This window comes from Pipistrellus hanaki, assembly GCF_964339955.1.
Source record: "Pipistrellus hanaki genome assembly, chromosome: 2".
Lineage (NCBI taxonomy): Eukaryota > Metazoa > Chordata > Mammalia > Chiroptera > Vespertilionidae > Pipistrellus > Pipistrellus hanaki.
The window spans coordinates 191,986,321-192,007,377 of record NC_140504.1 but is presented as its reverse complement, the minus strand read 5'-3'; the positions used below and the strand labels follow the sequence as shown (position 1 = coordinate 192,007,377).

At 55.2% G+C, this 21,057-nt stretch overlaps 1 protein-coding gene across 1 annotated transcript; it reads right to left on the bottom strand.

Moving 5' to 3' along the window:
• Positions 1-8,750: 8,750 nt before the first annotated feature.
• CPLANE2 (ciliogenesis and planar polarity effector complex subunit 2) lies at positions 8,751-13,050 on the bottom strand. The gene is made up of 6 exons (XM_084875383.1): positions 12,919-13,050; positions 12,407-12,555; positions 10,953-11,105; positions 10,231-10,355; positions 9,785-9,921; positions 8,751-9,564 (listed from the first exon to the last, which is right to left on the bottom strand). The coding sequence occupies exons 2-6, from the start codon at positions 12,516-12,518 to the stop codon at positions 9,315-9,317; spliced, it is 777 nt and encodes a 258-aa protein (XP_084731509.1). The 5' UTR covers positions 12,519-12,555; positions 12,919-13,050; the 3' UTR covers positions 8,751-9,314.
• Between the last annotated feature and the right edge of the window lie 8,007 nt (positions 13,051-21,057).

Sequence of the window (21,057 nt, the reverse complement as noted above, 5' to 3'; positions counted from 1 at the left end):
GACCCAGAGGGGACAGCTGGCTCTGTGACTGGACTCCACTCTCTCCGCACCCAGCCTCTCAACTCTTCTTTATTGATTAATTTCAGAAAGGAAGGGAGAGGGAGAGAGAGAGAGAGAGAGAGAGAGAGAGAGAGAGAGAGAGAGAGAGAGAGAGGTCAATAAGAGAGAATCATTCATCGGCTGCCTCCTACACACCTCCTACTAGAGATGGAGCCTGCAACTGGGGCATGTGCCCTTATCGGGAATCAAACTATGACTTTCTGGTTCATAGGTCGACAGTCAACCACTGAGCCACACCAGCCAGGCACTTTCGCTTGTATATTAAACCTCTGTCCATCTAAGCAAGTCTCTCAGTTTCCTCGTCTGGTAACTAGGATAGTCACGTCCAACACTAATATGAGAATTAAGAATAACGTAATTGGTCATTGGTAGTCATTCTGAGTATTATTAGTCTTTCTCCAGTCAGGGGCTATCACACAGATGGGGAAACTGAGGCAGTGAGGGTGAGTCATACCCAACTTTGTAGGAGCATCTGGCAGGAGACAGGGGACCACTGTCCACCACACAGGTCTCTTTCTCTCCAGGAAGCAGAAGCCCTCAGCACAGAAGTCTCACTTGCTTCTGTGGGCACAGGCATGCAGTAACACAAGCATGCAAGGACACACACATGGAAGAACACACGCATGCCCCCGCTTCCTTGTATTCTGGGAGACTTTCTCCACTTGGGCTCTGCAAGCTCCTGAAGGGCAGGGAGGCACCACCCACTCCCCTGTCAGTTGCAGAAAGAAATGAGCAAAACATGGAGCCCTGGGGCAGGAACACCCCCTCCAGAGCCTGGGGGGGGGGGGGGGGGAGGCTGTGTGGCGGAAAGCTTCCTAGGGGAGCCAGGAGCCAGGAGCCCGGAGCGGGGCTGGAGGCAGGTCTCTAGGCGGGGGAAGCCCGGGTCCAGGCCCAGGGGCATAGAAATGACCCATCTAGCTGGGCTGCCGGCCCCGTGACCTTCCAGGCCTGTGGCCCCTCTACCTCAGGGCTGGGGTCCGAGGAGGGGCAGAGCTGTGTATATATTGTGTGTAGCTCATCTCTGCTCTAGAAGAAAGAGAAACTTCACGAAGAGAACTGGCCAAGAGAGCAGAGACATTACCTGCCCAAGACATGATCAAGGAGACGCTAGTGCCCACTAGGCCAGCCACAGTCCTTCTGGAACCCACGGGGGAAAAACCCTGCCAAGGTTCAAGGCCCAGTGTGGACATGAACAAGCTGTGTGGCCCTAGGCAGGTCTGTCCCTGGGCCTCCGTGTCCCCATCAGTAAATCAGGATCCTCCGCAGGATGGGAAGGACGGTCAGGGGCCCAGAGTCCATCCAGTGGGCACTGCTAATCACAGGACAATGGATCCTTGGCAAGGCTGGCAGAGAGGATCCCCTGGGCACTCCCATAGTCCAGGGAAAGCAGCTCTGGCCTCCTGTGCCCAGCTTTCCCCTGCCCCTTCCCTGGTGCCCCTTGCCCTGGTGCCCGGAGGAGGAGGGACCCTACCCAGGCCCCTCAGCCCCTAAAGGGACAAAGCCAAGCGGAAGGTCATGGCCGGAAAGGGGATCCCGGCCCAGCAGGCTGTGGAGCCCAGAAAGGCGCGGGGAGTGCGGCGGGCAGCACAAAGGACTCCCTCCGGAAGACCGGCGGGAGAAGGATGGGCTGCTGGCAGCCAGGTGGGGCCCTACCTCAGCTAGGGAGCTCCTTCCGGTCCAGCCTCCCGCACGGTCCAGGGCTCCAGGCCACCCTGGGGGCTCTGGGGCTGCAGCCAGGTCCTCAGGGGGCGATGTCAGCATGGCCCCTAAGCCCGGGCGATGCAAGCTCCTGGGTATTGTGTGGGGCGGGGAGGGGGGAGGTGAAGGCGGAGGGAACCTCGCAGGCGGGCAGGCGGCTGTCTCAACGTGCCTGCTCCCCGCCCCCCTTCCCCAGAACCGGTTTGGCCAGTCGGGTACGGAGGGGGGCTGGAACAATGGGAGTCCTATGCCCAGGAGAGGCTCCCGGAGGACCCCAGACCGACACCCTAAAGATGGGGAGGCGCTGCTTTTCCTCCCAGGAGACAGGTCACCCTCTTCCAGAGCTTCCCGGGTGTGAGGGGCGCTCAGGACTTCCCTTGGGGCTGGCGAGCATCCTGGGGGCTTCGCAGGGAACCTCTCAAGCCTTGGACTCCTCAGGGACCTTGAGCACGCCTTGGTGAGCTGACCTCGCTGAGCCGCGACAGCATCTATAAAATGGGAACACTCATCCCTAAGGTTGGGAGGTGGAAATCATGAAGGTAGGTGATGCATCTGCCATCATCCTGGCCAGTCCTTCCAGCATCACTGCTCCTCACGAATGACCCATCTCATCACCTCCAACAGCCTCCTCCTCCTCCAGGAAGTCTTCCCAGACTCTAGTCCACACCCAGGGGGTCCCCAGTACACCAGTTCAGATAGCCCAAGCAGGACCCGTGCCAGGGACGGAGGGCCTGCTCTGTGCCCGGCATGCAAGTTCCCAAGCCTGGGAAAGCGGAAGCTGCTTTCTCCCTCGCACCACCTGCCTTCCTCTGAGCACGCAGGCACCTCACAGCAACATGGATACGTACATGCATGCTAATATCCATGTCGCTGAAAACTCACGTTGCACACTCACTATGTGCCTGGCACTCACTGTTCCAGCTCTCTCTCCTCAGATGAGGACACGAGGCTTGTACAGGCTGTAACGGGCGTTATCCCATTTAAATCTCTCATTAGCTCTATGAAGCCCATATCCCAAAGATGATGAAATGGAGGTTCGAGGGATGAAGTAACTTACTCAAGGTCACGCGGCCAGTAAGAGTCAGAACTGATATTCAAGCCTCAGGCCTGCCGACTCCACCACCGACCTGTGTCCTTCCTCACTGCCTGTGCCGTGGCTTTGGGGGCGACCTGGTGAAGTGTTGGAAAGTCTGTTGGGAGGTGTCTCAGCTGCCCTCACTAAATCCCTTTATTATTATTCCTATACCACAGGCTTTAATGGACGTATGGGGCAGGGGGTCCAGGGCCCAGGCCCCAGTGAACTCCCCCCTATCAACTGGTGACCGTTCAGTTCAAAGTGACCAGGTACCTCCACTCCCTCATATTCCTCTTGCCCGCCCCCCCCCCCCCCAACCGTCCCGTAATGAGGAGACGCTGCACACAGGCGATGGGGCCGGTGCCCAGGGAGAAGCAGCAGGCTGGGAGCCCAGAGAGGCCTGTTGTCAGCACTGCACACAGGGCAGGAGCCAGGGCACGGAGAGGGAGGCAGGGCGGGACTGGGGTCTTCCGGGAGCTCCAACTCTCGCATCCCAGCTCCGGTGACCTGGAGGACGCTGGCCGAGGTACTGTCCGGACCCCGAGCCGGAAGCAGAGAACCTTCATGAAGGGAGCACCCTTGGGGACCTCGGGGCCTGGGGGGGCAGGCCCGCCTCGCTCGCTCCTGCCGCCTGGGCTCTGGGGACAGAGGCTCTGCTGCAGCGAACCGACAGCACCGCTTGGCAGGGCTGAGCAGGCGGCCCCCAGACCGCGGGGGGAAGACCCGAGCCCCGAGAATGCTTAAAAGGGGGCGGGGCGTGGGCGGGGCTGGGATGATTAGCGGTGATGGGGCCCAACCCTGGCGCTGGGAGAGGACCAAGCAGAGGCGGGGAGGAAAGCTGAGCTAAGGCCTGGGCGGGCAGAGGGGCGCGGCCAGAGGGTGGGGCGGGGTCCGCAGGCCCTCGGACCCAAGCTGTGACAGGTGGTCCAGCACCTGCTTAGCCAGGTGGCGGCCGCGCTTTATCTTGGTAGCCAGAATGAATGACTGGAGCCAGAATGAATGACTGGAGCCAGAATGAATGACTGGCACGTCAGACACCAGCCAGGCGAGGGGGCGCAGGAAGAATACCACGTGCGCTAGCCGGTTTGGCTCAGTGGGTAGAGCATCAGCCTGCAGACTGAAGGGTTCCAGGTTCAATTCTGGCCAAGGGCACATAGATGCCTGGGTTGCGAGCTCCATCCCCAGTGGGGGGCAGGCGGGAGGCAGCTGATCAATGATTTTCATCATTGATGTTTCTAACTCTATCTCTCTCCCTTCCTCTCTAAAATCAATAAAAAAATATTTTTTTAAAAAACACCACGTGCTGGGGAGAAGCGAGGGCCAAAGAGAGAATGACTTCTTAGCAATCTCATTGACGAGTGCTTCCTGAGTGAAGACACTCTTCTGAGGGTTTTCCAGGTCTTCGTCCATTTAATCCTCACAACAACTGTAGGAGGTAAATACAGTTACTGCTCCGTTTTACACACGAAGAAACCGAAACATCAGCAAGTGGTCATTTGTCCAAAGACAGAGATATAAGCAGTGCCCCTGGACACTAGGGCCCTGGAGAGGCAGGGCTGGGAAAAGGGGTCTGGAGCAGGGCTGAGGGCATGCTCCCCCTTCCTCCGGGTCTGTTGCCAAGAGATAATAGTGGTGGTGGCGGCGGCGATACTGACTCACGGAGCAAGTGCTTGACACTGAATCTTCTTAACGATCCGATCAAATAGATCCTGTTCTGTCATATTTCCCCACGTGCAGCCTGTCGGCGGCAGAGCCTGACCTTGAACCCAGGTCTGTGCGACGCTGAGCCTACCTCGAAGGAGACGATGAAGCGGAGATGACGCACAGCCAGCAGCTTCCAGCAGGAGAGAGTGAGGCTCCCTCCCCCGCGGGAAGGACGCGCCTGGGTTGCCGAGGGCGCGGGGTCCTGTGAGGCTCTGGATTCCACGGGGCCTCTCCCGCCCCTGCCCTGGAGGCCTGGCCCGGAGCCTCCAGCTCTGCCCACTCCTCCCTTCCCCAGACTCGGCTTTCTGCCCCCGAGCTGGGCCCTGCCCCATCCCTCTCCCAGGTGGTGCCCCACCCCTCCCAGGCAGGGCCGCCCCCCGCAGCCTAACACCCTCTTCCTGGGCCAGAAATACCCCATTGGCTTCTCTTGGGTTGAGCCTTAGACGTGGGTCATGGTCCTACAGGCCCTTGGGCCCGCCTCCTGCCGGGTGGCATGGCTGCCCTGGGCCAGGTGGGCTGGAGGTGCTGTTCCCACTGGCCCAGGAGACGTGGCAGTCCCCGGGGAAGGCACTGGGGAGAGCGGGCTGGGCTGGAGGGTGTTCAGGGCCCCGCTTCACCCCCTCCTCGCACTCCCACAGACAGGAGGAGCCCAAGCCGCAGGGTCCTAGCTCTCTGCCCCTGTTTCCAAGTCTCTGCCCTCGATTTCCGGCTCCAGCCTCCGTTTCCCTCCTCCTGAGCCTCCCTCCCAGTCTCTGATCTCCGTTACTCCCGACCCTGTATTCCACGCCTTTGCACCGCACCCACACTGACCGCGACTGAAGTAGGAGCAGTCAGACCCCAAAGCCCTGTGTCTGCTCAGCCTCTGGCAGCCGGAGCTCAGACACGGACTTACGGGTGTCCAGTCAGCTCTCCACCCATTGTTGAGCAGGGCAACACAGGGTGCCAGTGGGAAGGTCATCACAAAGATGGCGACGGGGGAATGGTTCCCTCACACCTGCAGATCACTGCACAAGTGGGCACTGTGCCCTCTGGCCCTGGCACCAAGTCACAGCTAAGCTCCATACTGAGGCCGACCCTCTCCCCACTTGTTCCTGATCCTCTGGCTCCCCCTCCCTGGGAGCTAATGCTGGTGACAGGGCTGCTGGGGGACTTGCCTCCTCCCCACCAGCCCCACAGGGCTACTAATTCCCAAGGGCCTGTGGGACCACAGGCCACATCTACTGCGAAAGCCATGAGAAGCCCGTGACCCAGGAAGGGGGTGTCATGCTGCTGGGGACAAGCTCTTTGGATGATTCTCCCTCCCATTCCCACTAAATGATAAGGGCAATGGACACAGTAACACCACCTCCCGCGAGCCCAGCGCTTCAGGACTCCTAACCAGTCCTTGTTTGTTTTTAAAAAAATATATTTTATTGATTTTTTTACAGAGAGGAAGGGAGAGGATAGAGAGCTAGAAACATCGATGATGAGAGAAACATCAATCAGCTGCCTCCTGCACACCCCCCACTGGGGATGTCCCCTCAACCAAGGTACATGCCCTTGACCGGAAACAAACCTGGGACCTTTGAATCCACAGGCCAACGCTCTATTCACTGAGCCGAACCGGTTTCGGCTTAACCAGTCCTTGTTAAACCCTGGAGGCTCCCTGAGGGAATGAAAAGCTCTGGCTTATTTCTGAGTCCCCAGCATCCAGTCCAGGGTGCTCAGTGAACGGCCACCACAGAGATGGCAATGACCCCAACCTGCAGCCCTAGGAGGTGGGGGTGACAGGTCTGGGCCACCCAGGGAGGAGTGAGTAAACGAATGCAAGGTGTTAGGATTTCACATCGGCTCCATGAAGAGCCCGTATGTTCCAGCTGAGAAAACCGAAGCCCAAGGAAATCAAGGACCAGCTTCAAGGTCAACAAGATGCTGGTAGAGAAAAGTCTGGAGGCTCAAGGATGCTGCTGCCCTGCTGATCACCTCCTTGGGAGGCAAGAGCCTCAGAGAGCAGGGGCTCCTCACCGCCTCTGATGGATGTCACGTAGAAGGGAGAGGAGTAGAAACGAACAAATGGGAAGATGAAGACTTTGAAAGTGAAGGCATCTCCACCAAGGTACATGCCACTGACCGGGGTCTGGATTCTGTACATCTCTGGGCAAAGGGAGAGCTGGCCACAGTTCTATTGGGTGCAAAGGGGCTGGCACAAGCCATCGAGTCAGCCCATATGCTCTGTCCTCAACCCACCTTCCCCTAATACCAACCATGTGCCCCTGCCAGCCCAGAGATAACTGGCTGGGTGTGAGGTGCCTGTAACTGGAGGCTCAGATTCTGGCCCAGAGGCACCTTCACCTGGGCCCGGGCCCTCTCCCACAATCTGCTGCTGCCCTGAGGGGGGAGGGGGTAAAGTCAACGGGAGCCAAGAACAGGGGGACCAAGCGGAAGGCCGGCTGCCTGGGAGCAGAGCTGGAGGCCACAGTGGGAAGGTCTATTCACACTGAGTCTTGAGGTCCTTCCCTAGGGTATGAGATAAGCTCAGGCCTCAGCTGTGAACCAGAGTTGGTGCTAAGAAGATGCTGGTCAGTCCTTTAGACCCTGGAAGGGTTGGTAAGCCTATGGGCAGTGCCCAAGGTAGACCGATGTGGCAAGTGCCAGGCAGGCAGGCAGGCAGGCAGGCAGTGTGCTCAGGAGTGTGAGCAGGGATATGTATGAGCCTCCTGTGTGTGCCAGGAGTGCTGGTATGTGCACACATGATCACATATGAGTGTGAGTGTACAAAGTTGCCAGTGCTGACTTCTCAGGAGGGTCTCCAAGGGCCAGCTGGATTTGGGGGTCAGTAAACCTAGACCTTCAGAGCCCTGCCAGCTGGGTTAGATTCAGGCCAGGCCTCAGCCCAGGAGTCAATCTATGGAGCCAGTGGGGTATCATAAGGGACTTGCAGAAAGTTCAAAGGTCCTTAGCACCCTCAGCCCCTCCACCCTCACTTTAGCCTGCATTCACCAGTGTCAGGTGAGATACAGAAATGGGCATGTTCAGCCCTGGCATCGTCCCATGTTCAGAAAGGTTGCTGGTTCAATTCCCAGAAGGGCACATACCTAGGTTGTGGGCTCAATCCCCGGTAGGGGGTATGCAGGAGGCAGCCAATCGATTTTTTGCTCTCACATGGATATTTCTCTCTCTCTCTCTCTCTCTCTCTCTCTCTCTCTCTCTCTCTCTCTCTCCACACCCCCTTTCCCTTCCTCTCTCTTTCTAAAAATAAATAAATGTTTTTAAAAAGAGACAAATACTCAAAAAAAAAAAAAAAAAAAAATGAACAAGTTCACTCATTTTCCTGCTCCCGTCCTTGTTCGCTTCCCACAGGGCAGAGCTGCCCACAGGCCAACTCACTCCCTGACTCCGCCTGGTCCATGATGCTTTCTGATTCCCCCAGACTGGCAGGGCCCCTGTCCAAAGCCTAGTCTGACAGCTTCACGATTAAGAAAGGCACTGCAGCGTGGGGGGCTCACCTCCTGGACACCCAGGAGGACATTTCCCAGCCTCCCCTGCAACTCCCTGTGAGCATGTGACTAGGGGTTGGCCAAAGAATGTGGACAGAAATGAGGCACACGGCCCTAGGCCAGGTCCACAGAAACCTCCTGGGTGACCTCTCACTTGCACTCACTGGTCTGCTCACGGATGGTGATGCCCCAGGGCACACTGGAAAGCCACGTGTTGAAGACCTCAGAGCCTGGGTCTCGGAGTGAATGCACGGAGTCAAGACCCCAAAGCCACCTTCATCTCCACCTGAGGTGAGACCTAAGAGAAAAACTTCTAGAGGTAAGCCACTGAGACTTTAGGGTTTTCTGATACAGCCAATGGTATTACCTCAACTACAGGGTGGGATAAAATGTATACAGTTGTGAGTATGTGAAACACAGAGTTTATTCTTTTTGTATTACTATTTGTTAATTGGTAGAGGCCCAGTGCACAAATTCGTGCACAGGTGGGGTCCCTCAGCCTGACTGATGATTGGGGCTGATCAGAGTCCTCTCACTCAGTCCTGATTAGGGATGATCTGGGCCGGCTGGGGGTAGAAACCATGGGAGGTTGGCCAACCGCAGAAGGTTGGCTGTGGGAGCACTCTGACCACCAGGAGAAGCTCCTGCATTGAGTGTCTGCTCCCTGGTGATCAGTACATGTCATAGCGACTGGTCAACTGGTCATTCAGTCAATTGGTTGTAATGGTTGTTTAGGCTTTTATATATATATATATATATATATATATATATATATATATATATATATATATAAAAGAGACAAATTCTTTTTAAAAAAATGAACAAGTTCATGGTCTTATTTTCCATACAAACAACTGTAAACCTACTTTTGCCCCACTCTGTAATACGGGGTCTTGATTGAAGTCACTTGAGGTCCAGGGCCCAGCTGAGACCCCCTCTCTCCCCAGTCATCTTCTCTATGTGCTGCAGAAGGGGAGGGACAGCAGGAGGTTGGGGAGATGCTGGAGTCCTGGGGTCCTGCCCATGCAGTTCTTCAGTTTCCAGAGCCTGGGCCCCCAGGGCCAAGGGAGAAGGCCAGAGGACCTCAAACCACTGCCCCACAAAGCTTTGTGCCCACACCTCATGCTATGAATTCTGTAAGGAAAGTGCTTCTGGGGCAGAGTCTTTAACAGGCCACCGTCCTCCCTGCCCAGTCCTCATGATGAGACCAAGCTTCCTGACCAAGCCCTAGGTCCTGGGTCCCATCCCCTGCTCTGGGCCACCTGAGAGTCCGGAGTCAGGACCACAGGTGCCCACTCATGTCAGCCGGGGGCATTCTCTGTAGGGCTGGGAATCAGGCCAGCTGCCACCTGGTCCTGGTGCCACAGCTGCTCCGCCAGGGCATTGAGCACATGGGCAATGTCAGCCAGCCCAGCCCGCCCATCCAGCGTGCGCCCATCGGCCAGCCGCCGCCCAGGCACACTCTTCACCCGCAGGAGGGGCAGTTCCCAGGCCTGCCGGAAGGCTGTGAGGTCACGCTCGGGCACGTCCGTGTGCATGTACTGGTCAAACCTGGAGGAGGGCTAAGGAGCCTGGCCGGGCCACGCTGCTGACCATCCCATCGCACTCAGCCTCTTCTTCCTCCCTGGAGCCCACGCCCGGGGTCTGAGGGAGACCCTGCTGCAGCCTTTCAGATAAAGCCTGTGGGGCTGGGCCCGCAGCGGAACAGAGGTCGGCTGCATGTCTTGCCACGTGTGGCCTCTGGCAGTCCCAGGGGCCTCCCAAAGGATACTTGGAGCCAACGACCATCCTGACGACACCAGGGGCCTCGCCGGCTACGCGGGTCAGCTGTCCAGGGAGGTCTTCGAAAGAGGCTCGGTCGGTGAAAGAGAAGAGGAAGAGGAAAGCGTCGGTCTTTTCCTGGCAGGCCTGGGGAGGGAGAGGCTCACTCGAGGCTGCAGGACCCTGAGAGGTCTCAGCACAACCCCTCCTTTCACATCTGGGAAACGGAGGCCCGAGTGGCGAGTGGCTGGTCCCAGGGCGGCTGGGATCCAGTCCCCAGCACCAGTTCAGAGCTCTCCCAGCAGGGGCAGCACCCTCAGCCCATTCAAGCCCAATCCTGGCTCCTGCAAACCAAGTGGGCCGAGCTCAGAGGCCTGGGCTCAGAGGCCCACCTCAGACAACCAACCTCCCCTCCCTCCCGCCCCGGGACCCACCCAGGCCCACCGGCCTGCTCACCGGCAGCATGTGGTCAAACTTCCTGAGCGCAGACTCCCCGCAGTCCCAGAACTCGAAGCGGAACATGACGACACGCTCGCTGACCTGCAGCTTGGCCGGCCAGAACACCACGGTGGTCTGGATGCCTGGCGAGGCCGGGGCAGCCGCTTAGCGTGGGAGTGGCCGAGGCAGAGAGAGGTGGGGGGGAGGGGGCCAGGAAGGAACTGGAAGAACACGTCCCCGCCTTCGAGGGTCCAAGTCTGATAGGGAAAGCATAGTCCCCGACCTGGAGAATTCCGTCTGAGGGAAACCGACCTGCCCTAGAGGAGCCTCCCGTCTACCAGGCAGATAGAGCCCGAGACCCGACCATGACGACCACGCTTCACTCATACGTACAAGGGGACCCAAAGGCCCAGGACACTGGAGGATGCTGGGATGTGATGGCCAATCAGCATCCAATGGAAGGAAACAAGAAAAGCTTCGTGTTCTCTGAGCACTTACCTTCCGCCAGCTCAACACCAGGCGTGTCCCCACCACTGTCTCTAGGACCACCCTCCCAACAGCCCCATTAAGTGGGATCGGTCCCATTATCCCTGTTGGACAGAGGAGCCAGTGTAGCTCAGAGAGGGACGTGACTGCCCATGGCTGCGGAACACACAGAGGGGCTGCTTCAAACCCCAGACCGTGTGGTCCAGGGGCGGTCTTTTCTCCCCCCCAGGCCAGGCCTCCAGGGACGGACTCACCAGTGGTCTCATGGTGTGCCACGGGCACCTCCAGGCCGGCGAGCTTGGCCACCAGCGCCGTCTTGCCCACACCACTCTTCCCGGACACGAAGATCTTGTAGCTGGCCGTGTCAATGGCCATGGTGGGGGGCGGCGCTGGTCGCTCGAGCAGCCCTGGGCAAGAAGGGGTCAGGTTGGGGTCAGGTTGACCCAGCCAGCGTCTTGCCCCATCAGACCCTTCCCCTCGAAGGGCTTTTTCAGTGCCAACACCTGGGGTTCTCCATTCCCATTCCCGAGGCCTGGGACACAGGCAGCGCACCTGGCTAAGCTCTCCTGAGAACACTCTGCTCTATGAGCTGGGCCAAGCCCACTCCAAACAAAAGCAAATCATTTTTTTTACTTTTGACGCTGGAGATGGTTTGTATTGATATCATGATCACATGCCCTAAATTTCTCACATGGAAAAGCAAGGTGTTTCATAATTCTTTCCTCAGTAGAGAAATATCAGCAAAAGCATTCTCCGTTACTGTAAATAAACTCCTTGCAGTTAACATATCAAGATCTTTATATAATTTTTTAAATTGACTTTAGAGAGCGGAAGGAAGAGAGAAAGAGAGAAACGTGGATGTGAGAGGCATCGATCAGTTGCCTCCTGTGCACACCTTGACTGGGGATCAAACCCACCACCTGGGAATGTGCCCTGACCGGGAATCGAACCCACCACTTTCTGGTGTGTGGGATGACGCTCCAATCCATGGAGCCACATCAGTCAGGGCTCTGAATGCTTTTAATTTAAAACTTGCAAAATAAAAAAACGTCTAAAATGATGCTACAGCTATAGGCATAGGCCCTCAGAGTCCGCCGTGTGGGGTGCCCTCTCATCCTCTGGTTTGAAGCTTTCTGGGGCTTCGTCTCTCCGGTCAGAGCTGGCCTCTCACAGCCGGTGCCAGGCCCTTCGGCTGGCCTGCCAGCCCGGCCCGCCTGGGGAGCTGGCGTCACCCTGGGGAACAGGAGTGTCTTATCCTGCAGACAGCGGGATGAAAGAGGCCTGTGTCTCCCCGCTAGTCTTAACAAGTCTGAGAGATGGGCTGTGGAGAAGGTGAAACCCGAGTCTGCTGTGTCAAGTGCCCAGCAGAGGACCTGGCACGGGGTGAGGGCTCAATCAACAGCCTCTCTGGTGACAGTAGTTTCTGGCGGGGTTTCGCCAGTTTCCATGATCCTGGCTCTGATGATGGAATTAGCTCTAAGGCGATTTCGGGGTGAGGGCCCCAGGGGTAGACCAGAGGCCCCAAAGCTGAGGAATGCAGTGCCAAAGGCCCTCACTGCCCTGCTTCTCTGCGCCCCCACCCCACGCCCACCCCCTCTTCCAGGGACAGGGGACACTGTTCTCCCTAAGGAATGGCAAGTGACAGGCTGTGTGTGGCGGGGGGGAGAGGGGGGCCGACGACACACGGAGAGGGGGAGGGGTTACTTACCAAACACCCGGCGGCGGTTCCTGCGCAGGATGCAGGTCAGGCACTCCTTGCCCTCGGCGCTCTCGTGCCAGTCGGGGACAATCACTGAGCCAGGGGCGGGTGGTTTGGCCATGGCTGGGCACCGGGACGGGGTGGGCGATGGCAGAAAGCTGAGGGCAGGGGGAGGGGGTAGCTGTCCCAAGCTGGACCTGTGAGCCCTCTGAACCTGCCACCTGGCTCCCTCCTCGGGTGGTGGAGCGGCATGGGGCCCCATCATCCTCATTACCCCATTAGCAGTTTTCCAGTCTCCGCTCCCTTTCACTGTCCTGGGGGGTTACTCATCCCCTCTCCCTCTCATTACCCAGAAAGTGTAATTCCATAGTCCCTTCCACCCCGTATTCCTCCCTGAGGGGTAGCCATCCCCCTATTGCTCCGAGGGCATTTACACAGCTCCCCTCTCCCTGGTCACCTCCCGGAGGGCTCACACAGCCCTGCTTCTCCTCTGCCTCCTCCGTACCGATCCCCGCCCTCACCATCTGCAGTCCCCCGTGTCCCTTTAAGAGTCCTTCCCACGCTCCTGCTCCCGCTCCGCCGCCCGGCCTGCCTCCGCGGGGCCTGCAAGCCTCTGGGCTTGGAGAGCCACCCGCCGAGTCCGCTGTCAGAGGCGCATGTGCGGAGTGTTGCCATGACGACGCGGGGGGCGGAGTTGGCTTGCCTGATTCGGGCGGGGCTGGAGGGCTGGTCTCTCCTACGTCAGAGGTAACGCGGCTCAGGGACTGGATCTTCGCTGCGGAGTGGGAGCCCCGTTTTTTTCCTCTGAAAGTAATCAAATCACTGCCTCTCCGTGCCGTTCCCTCTTCTACAGAGGGGAGGTGAAATACTATTACCTCCTAGGATTCCTTACAATACTGAGCACTGTCCACAGCAGTGCTTATTAATTATTATTATTATTACTACTACTGTATTAATTCTGCTCTGCAGGGCCTCGAGATGAGTTAACACCTCTGCCTTCACAGCGAGGGGGGGGGGGGGGAAAGCAGCTCAGGGAGCTGAAAGGACTTGCTCAAGGTCTTAAAAATGAGTCAGAAGCCACTGTCCCCTGTGATTGTACCTTCCAGGCAGTTCTTTCTCTCTCTCTGTCTCTAATAGATTTTTATTTATTTCGGAGATGAAGGGAGAGGGAGAGAGAGATAGAAACATCAATGATGACAGAATCATTGATCGGCTGCCTCCTGCCACACCCCACACTGGGGATCGAGCCCACAACAACCTGGAATGGGCCTGGGACCTCCTGGTTCATAGGTCGACACTCAACCACTCAGTCACACTTGCCGGTCTCTCCCAGTCATTTATTGATCGATTCAGCCTATTCATTCAACAATAATTACTGTGCACCTACTATGTGCTCAGCCTGGTCTAGCTGCTGGGAATACATCAGGGAGCAAGAAGTCCCTGCCCTCCTGGAGCTGAGTTTCGGCACTGAGGCCATGAGCCCATTTCCACTGTCCCAACGCTGGCCTGCTCCCCGAAGGTGTATGCTCAGTTAAACGCCTGTCGGCTGGATGGGATGCAGATGGGGTATCACGGAGTTATGTACTTAAGTTTTAGTTAAGTCTATTGCACTTAATTTTCCCCAGTGTCCTCTTGCAGTGCCTTCAGTAGGGCAAATCTGTTATGTGAAGAGTAACCCATGTGTTAGCCTTTACTGAAGGCCAACAGAGGCTGCCTCATTTAGTTCTATAAAGAAACCTGTGTAGGAAATATCCCTCTTCTCTTTCACAGACAAGGAAGCTCAGAAATTATACGATTGTCTGAGGCCACAGCACACAGGTGGTCAGTGGAAAACCAGACTCAGAACCCAGGGTTTGAGTACTCAGAAGTATGTGTCTGTTCTGCCAGAGTGGGCCTTATGTTTTTAAATATATATATTTTTTATTGATTTCAGAGAGGAAGGAGGGAGAGAGAGATAGAAACATCAATGGTGAGAGAGAATCATGGATCGGCTGCCTCCTGTATGCCTCCCTCTGGGGATTGAGCCTGCAATCCAGGCATGTACCATGACCAGGAATCAAACCTGGGACCCTTCAGTCCGCAGACTGATGCTGAAGCTCTATCCTCCGAGCCAAATCAGCTAGGGCAGGCCTTGTGTTTTTAAAACTTTGCCCCAGCCATTGGAGGGCGGCTCCTTGTAAAGCTGGAAGCAGCCAGAGGACCGCAAACCCACAAATCACGGAGGCCCATTATATCCAAGAGGGTGGAGGGGACAAGGATGTGTAAGGCGGGCACTTCCTTCAACTTGCTTCCACGGCAGCGAGGCAGAGATACCACCAATGCATATCCACTCCTGCAGGATTCTGTGCGTGGAACTTGCCCACACTCCCAGGTCGCTCAGTGTCCCTCCTGCAGTCCTTACGGCATCTGCCCGGAGCCAGGCTATCCACAGCAATAGTCTCTCGTGTGCCAGGGCTCAGAGCTGACTTACCTCTGGGTTTCCAGACTCCACAGCCAGGCCTGTGCTGGCTGGCCTTGTGGAGGGCTCGGGAGAGTGGGAGGAAATGGAGCAACATGGCAGAATGAACTCGCCAGTTCACCTGAGGCCAGAGAAGATGGGAGGTCCTCACTGGCACAGAGAGGAAAGCTGGTGGTCAGAGGAGCTGGTAGCCAGAGGGTTAGTTTGTTTGTTTTTTAAATATATTTTATTGATTTTTTTACAGAGAGGAAGGGAGAAGAATAGAGAGCTAGAAACATCGATGAGAGAGAAACATCGACCAGCTGCCTCCTGCATACCCTCCACGGGGGATGTGCCCACAACCAAGGTACATGCCCTTGACCGGAATCAAACTGGGACTCTTCAGTCCGCAGACCGATGCTCTATTCACTGAGCCAAACCGGTTTTGGCTAGGGTTACTTTTTGAAATCAGTCTGCACTGCCCTCAGGAGCTCATGGAGCACCAGGAGCCCATTCAAAGCATGGATTCTTGGGCTCCATCCCCCAGATTCTGCTTCGGGGCACCTGATGAGTCTGTAAGGAGAGCACTGAGCAGTCGTGAAAGTTAATCTCTGCATCAGTCTGCTTGAGCTGCCATAGGCAGATCACCACAGACTGGGGGGCTTAAACGACAGAAACTTCTCTTCTCACAGCTCTGGCAGCTGGAAGTCCAACTTCAAGGTGCTGCAGGGTTGGTTTCTGGGAAGGCCTTCCTGCCTGGCTTGTAGGAGGCTGCCCTCTCAGTGTGTCTGCACACACTCTTGCTTCTCTTTCTTTTTTTATAAGGACACCGGTGATAGTGGACTGGCCCCACAATTATGAGCTCACTTAACTTTATCTCCTTGAAGACCCTATCTCCAAATAAGTCTTATGAGGGGCCCTATTTGACTGAGGGCTTTAACATATAGGTTTGGTGTGTGTGTGTGGGGTGTACACAAGTCAGTCCATAATAGAGTCCACAGACCTACTTTAGATAAACACCGGTGCCGGGGACAGGAAGCCAGACAGCAATTGGCGCCTGGGAGTGAGGTGGTTAGAATTGCATTTCAGAAGGAAGCTTGTGAACCATCGTGGTCTAGTGAGTTTCCCTCTCCATTGATTTTTAGAGAGAGTAGAAGGGAGAGGGGAACGAGGGAGAGAGAGAGAGAAACATTGATGTGAGACATATCCATTTTCTCTCACATGCACTCAGACCCAGGCCCATAATTGACCTGCAACCCAGGTTCATGCCCTTGACAGGGAACCTAAGACCTTTCAGTGACGGGGGTAAGAGGACACTGACCACTGAGCAATGCCAGCCAGGGCCCCTGGCCTTTTTCTGTTCCTCTAGGGCTGGTATGGGGAACATCCCTAAAAGGCCCGTGAAATCATATGGCCTGGCCCTGCCAAGGCATTAGGAGTGAGTTAATTAAATGTTTGACCAAAGATAGCAGGCTGATTCTTAGGCTGATAATTTTGTATGGCCCGAGAATGATGTTATAAATATCCAAATGGCCCTGGGCAGGAAAAAGGCCCCCACCGCTGCTTTAGGCTTCTGCATTGCAGTTTCCAACACGTGGAGCTCCCTGCACCCCGCCCAGGAGCTCACATGGACGGCTGCTCCTCCCACTCAGGTCTCGGGGCGAATGGCCCCTGCACAGAGAGGCCTTCCCTCCCCACTGCTTAAGGATTTGCCCCGGTACCCCAGGCTCTCACTCTTTCCCATCATCCTGTTCTTGGTCCTGAAATTTAAGAATGTATCATCTGCTTCCTTCACGGAGGACATGTGCCTCATCTTTTTGTTGTTATATCCCTGTCATAGTTTCCTAGAGCTGCAGTAACAAAGTACTCCAGGGTGGGCAGCCTCAACAACTGAAATAGATTTCGTTCTGGAGGTGAGAATCGGAGATAAAGGCATTGGCAGAGTTGATTCCTCCCGGGAGCTGTGAGAGACGCTCTGGCCCAGGCCTCTTTCTCTGGCTTGTCTGTGGCCACCTTCTCCATGTCTTCACATGGCCTTCCCTCGGGATGAGTCCGTGTCCAAATTTCCTCTTCTTAATTAAGGAGAGCAGTCACACTGGTGTAGAGCCCATTCTAATGGCTTCATTTTACCTTAATCATTTCAGTCATGATCCTATTCATGGATATAATCACATTCTGAGGTACTGGGGGTTAGCATTTCCACAAATGTACTTTTCGGGGGGGCATAACTCAGCCCATAATAATCCCTATTACCTAGAAATAGGTCTGAAATATAGTAAAAACTTAATACAAATGTGTTGACTGACAACTGGCTGTGGCTCCAGCTTGGCGAATGGCCTGAGGAGGGTGAGCCTGGAAGGACCAGTAGGAAGCAGGGCGAATGTTCCAAGCATGAGTGGATTAGGGCATGTATTTGTCAGACATTCATGAGCACTGGTGCCCGGCCAGACTCTGAGAGGAAGTAGTGAGATGCAGACCTTGCTCTTGGGCATGCCACACTTGGGAATAAAGTCAAAGAACTAGGCAACTCCACTCAGAAGCAGGGCCGATTAAAAACGCCCAGATTCCATTTTTAAATATAGGATTTGGAGATCCTGTATTTCATGCCCAGGGAGCTCTTTTGAGGCTGCACTGTGCCAGGCCCGGGCTCACAGTGTTTGTGTCCTGGACTTGGACAGCCTCGTGTCTGTCACTCCCCTGCCTCAAACCCTGAGAGCTTCCCACTGCACCTGGAGCCATGCCTGTGTCTGGGTACACCCTCAGGGCAGTAATCCTTAGGGTGGTCCTAGGCTCTCCTGGTCTTCCTACGGGTGGGTGGCAACCAACACTAGGCTCCGGTCAGGAGCGTCCTTCTTCCTCCCAGGTTTCTGTCTGGTAAAGCGTGGTCCTCAGCCCTCCTCTTCTCTGCCGGGGGTAAGCAGACAGCTTGGCTTTGTGCATGCTGACAGGGTCTGGATCCAGAGTCCAGCCCCGTGGGGAGAACACTGGCTTTCCCACAGGTGGGGGCTGGGGCAGAGAATGCTGGCTTGATCTGATGCATAAACCACCCGTCATCCCTCCGCAAAGAAGGGGTCCTACCCAGTACAGGTCAGAGGAATATGGGCATTTTTCTCCTCTAGTACATTCAGTTGCCTTCTTTTTTTTTTTTTTTTTTTTTTTTAAATTACATTTTATTGATTTTGTACAGAGAGGAAGGGAGAGAGATAGAGTCATCGATCAGCCGCCTCTTGCACACCCCCTACTGGGGATATGCCCGCAACCAAGGTACATGCCCTTGACCGGAATCAAACCCGGGACCTTTCAGTCCCCAAGCCGACGCTCTATCCATTGAGCCAAACCGGTCTCGGCTCAGTTGCCTTCTTAAGGTTGCTTCTAGTAGAGCACCTAAGACTCAAATTCTTTCACAGGGTGCCCCCAGGTGGTCCTTTTGGGGAATAACACCCATTTCATAGACTAACAATAATTGCTGGTTCCAGCTAAAATGCTAACCTGTGAGGCTGGCAGCATCATGGTTATTTTAGTGATAAAACTGAGACTCAGAGGTGGTCAAAGTAACAGGGCCAGCTTTTGAACCAAAGTCTTCCCTGGTCAAACGTCTGTGTGCCCTTATCCCTGTCCTGCATCCTCTCTAGGAAGTCCTTTCAGAGTCTACAGACCGCCTCAAGGATTGAAAGAGTGGTCCTTTGGTCCCCTTTTTTAAATGTATTTTTTTTTATTTCAGAGAAGAAGGAGGAGAGATAGAAACATCAATGATGATGGAAGAATCATTGATTGGGCTGCCTCCTACATGCCCACTTGGGATTGAGGTCGCAACCTGGGCATATCCCCTGACTGGAAATGGAACCATGACCTCCTGGATCATAGGTCGATGCTCAACCACTGAATCACACTGGCCAGGCTGGTCCCGTTATTGATCTGATGCATAAACCACCTGTCATCCCCCTCACAGAGAAGTTATTACTCTATGATTGAACACTTCCAGCAATGGGGAAATCACTGCCTTACAAAGAACCCACAAGAATGCTGAACTGCTTTTGTTGTACACTGTAGAGGAGTGGGTAGGGATAGTTACGGCCATAGAAAACCAAAGGCACCCCTCTGCCTGGTGGAGGTGAGAAGTCACAGCAGAGCAAGGGTAAACCCCAACAAATGCGGCAGCACCATAAGCTGGCTGGCCAGCCTGCAGGATGTCGAGGTGAGGCCTCCTGTTCTGCCTGGACCAGGCGGTGATCAAAGCCTGGTCTTTCCCAGGTTCCCTGGGTTAGGATGTGAGGCAGAGTCTCGGGCTGAAGAGCCGGCTCAGGATAGTGACATGTGCAAGGCCTTGGTCCCTCGTCTGAGTCAGTGAGACCTGCATGGCCTCCCCACAGAGCCAGCTGGAGAGGAGCTGCAAAGACCCGAGGAGAAAGGACAGTCTGCAGCTGCCCTTTCCCTAGCTGGACGCTGTAACTTACACCCAGATGCATGGGAGTGGCCAGGGAGTGCAGTGCTGGGTCTGCAAGGCCTTGGTGAGTCATGGATCTTCTCTGAGCTATATTCTTGACATTAAGGTTTCCACCCAAACCAGCAGGTTCCCCTTCTCTGCTCCCACACATCCTCTCACCTGGAGACGATCACATTGCTGTTTCCCCATTCTGATCTTCTTCAAAACAGAAACATGCTCATCAGTGGTCAGGAGCGTGGCCTCTGGCATGGGCAGACTGCATTAGGATGCTGGAGTCTTCCCCAGGCACTGATGTTTCCTTCTTCTCAGGACCACCCATCATCACTGGCACCCTGTGCACTGCCTCCTCTACAACATCCCATAGAATGGCGCTCCAGGCTGTGCTTGAATTCCTCGTAATGCCAAACTGGTTTCAGACGTCACAGAGAGCTCTGACTGTAACACTGTTCTCACTGACCCTGACATCTCTTTTCTACAGCTTCCAGCGACATGACCTTGTACAGCCCAACCCTTCTTCAAGGGCAACTGTGGAAGCATTAGAAACTATCATTTACCCCCATCACCACCAAATCAGTAGCTGTCAGCACATGATGCTGGGTGCTCTGCACCCGAGGGCCTGCCTCACATCAGTCTAGTTTGCCGTGTGCCTCAAAGCACGGTGAACAGCAGAGACAGCACCGGACCATGTGCGGTTAGAAATGGAGTTTCCTATTGCAGCCTGGGACAAGAGCTGTGGGCGTACAGAGTGTGTACTGAATGAAGAGAAAGCACTTGCACAAAGAGCCAGGGGTGTGAGGAACTGGCACATACTCCGCAAATGGCTTCAGGGCTGTAGCCATCTGCCCTTATGGTGTCTGGCTCCGCCCAGACCCCCACACAGGTGGGCATACTCATGTCATCAGCCCCCAACTGATACTTCCAGACTGGGAGCTAACTCAATGTGCCTTTAAATCCAGGCAGAAGAATGTGCTGGAGGCCAGATTTGACTGGCAACCCAAAGAGTAAGTCTAAAAGGGAGATTAAACAACCGAGACAATTGTGACCTGATTTATGGCAACAGCTGCTGCTTACTGCTCTCGAGAAGCAAAAGCCTCGGAGATTCTCACGACATCTAAAAGATGACCCAGACGACTGGAGACACACATAATCCATGGCATGGACATGCTAACAATGGACACACTGGGCTCTGCCTTTCATTCAAGAGCTAACTATAAAGAAGAGCCACCGTTCTTTGAGCAGCTACTATGTGCCCGGCACTGTGCTAGTGCTTTTCACATCCAACTTTAACTAATACTCATGATCCTATAAAATAGAAACTATGTTCATGGGTAAGAAAAGTTGCATCCAAGGCTGTCGTAAATAGGGAAAGGCAGGGAGTAGAGCCCAGGCCTGCAGGGCTTCTGGCCTGTGTTCCCATCCACCACTTGCTATGCTGTTTTAAGACCCTGGACCCTGTGTCCCCATCTTTGCTTAGGCCATTGACGGTGTAGATGTCAACCTGGCCCCTGGGTCTCTGCTTCAAGCTCGTCACCTCTCTTGGGTCTCCACTGCCCGGTCCCGAGGCTCTGAAACACCAAGTCCTTCAGGTTGACTGAGAGCTGCTTTAGCATTCAACGACCTGGTCCTCAGGGAAGAGCAACTCTCCACCTCTAACCCAAACACAACCTTCCTGAAGCAGAGAGAGCTTTCCAACTACTTTGCTTCCAACTTTAATTTCTAACCTCAATCGCTTCCCATCACAGTTTTGTTTCTTTTCTACCAATAAGACAGTTAAGACAA

Bases quoted from the DNA above. Each gene is read 5' to 3' on its own strand.
- CPLANE2 (XM_084875383.1), bottom strand. From the start codon at position 12,518: ATGGCCAAACCACCCGCCCCTGGCTCAGTGATTGTCCCCGACTGGCAC. The intron at 10,356-10,952 runs GTGAGTCCGTCC...CGGCCTCGCCAG, and splicing joins GGCACACCATGAGACCACTG to GCATCCAGACCACCGTGGTG. The intron at 9,922-10,230 runs GTGAGCAGGCCG...CTCCCTCCCCAG, and splicing joins AGTTTGACCACATGCTGCCG to GCCTGCCAGGAAAAGACCGA.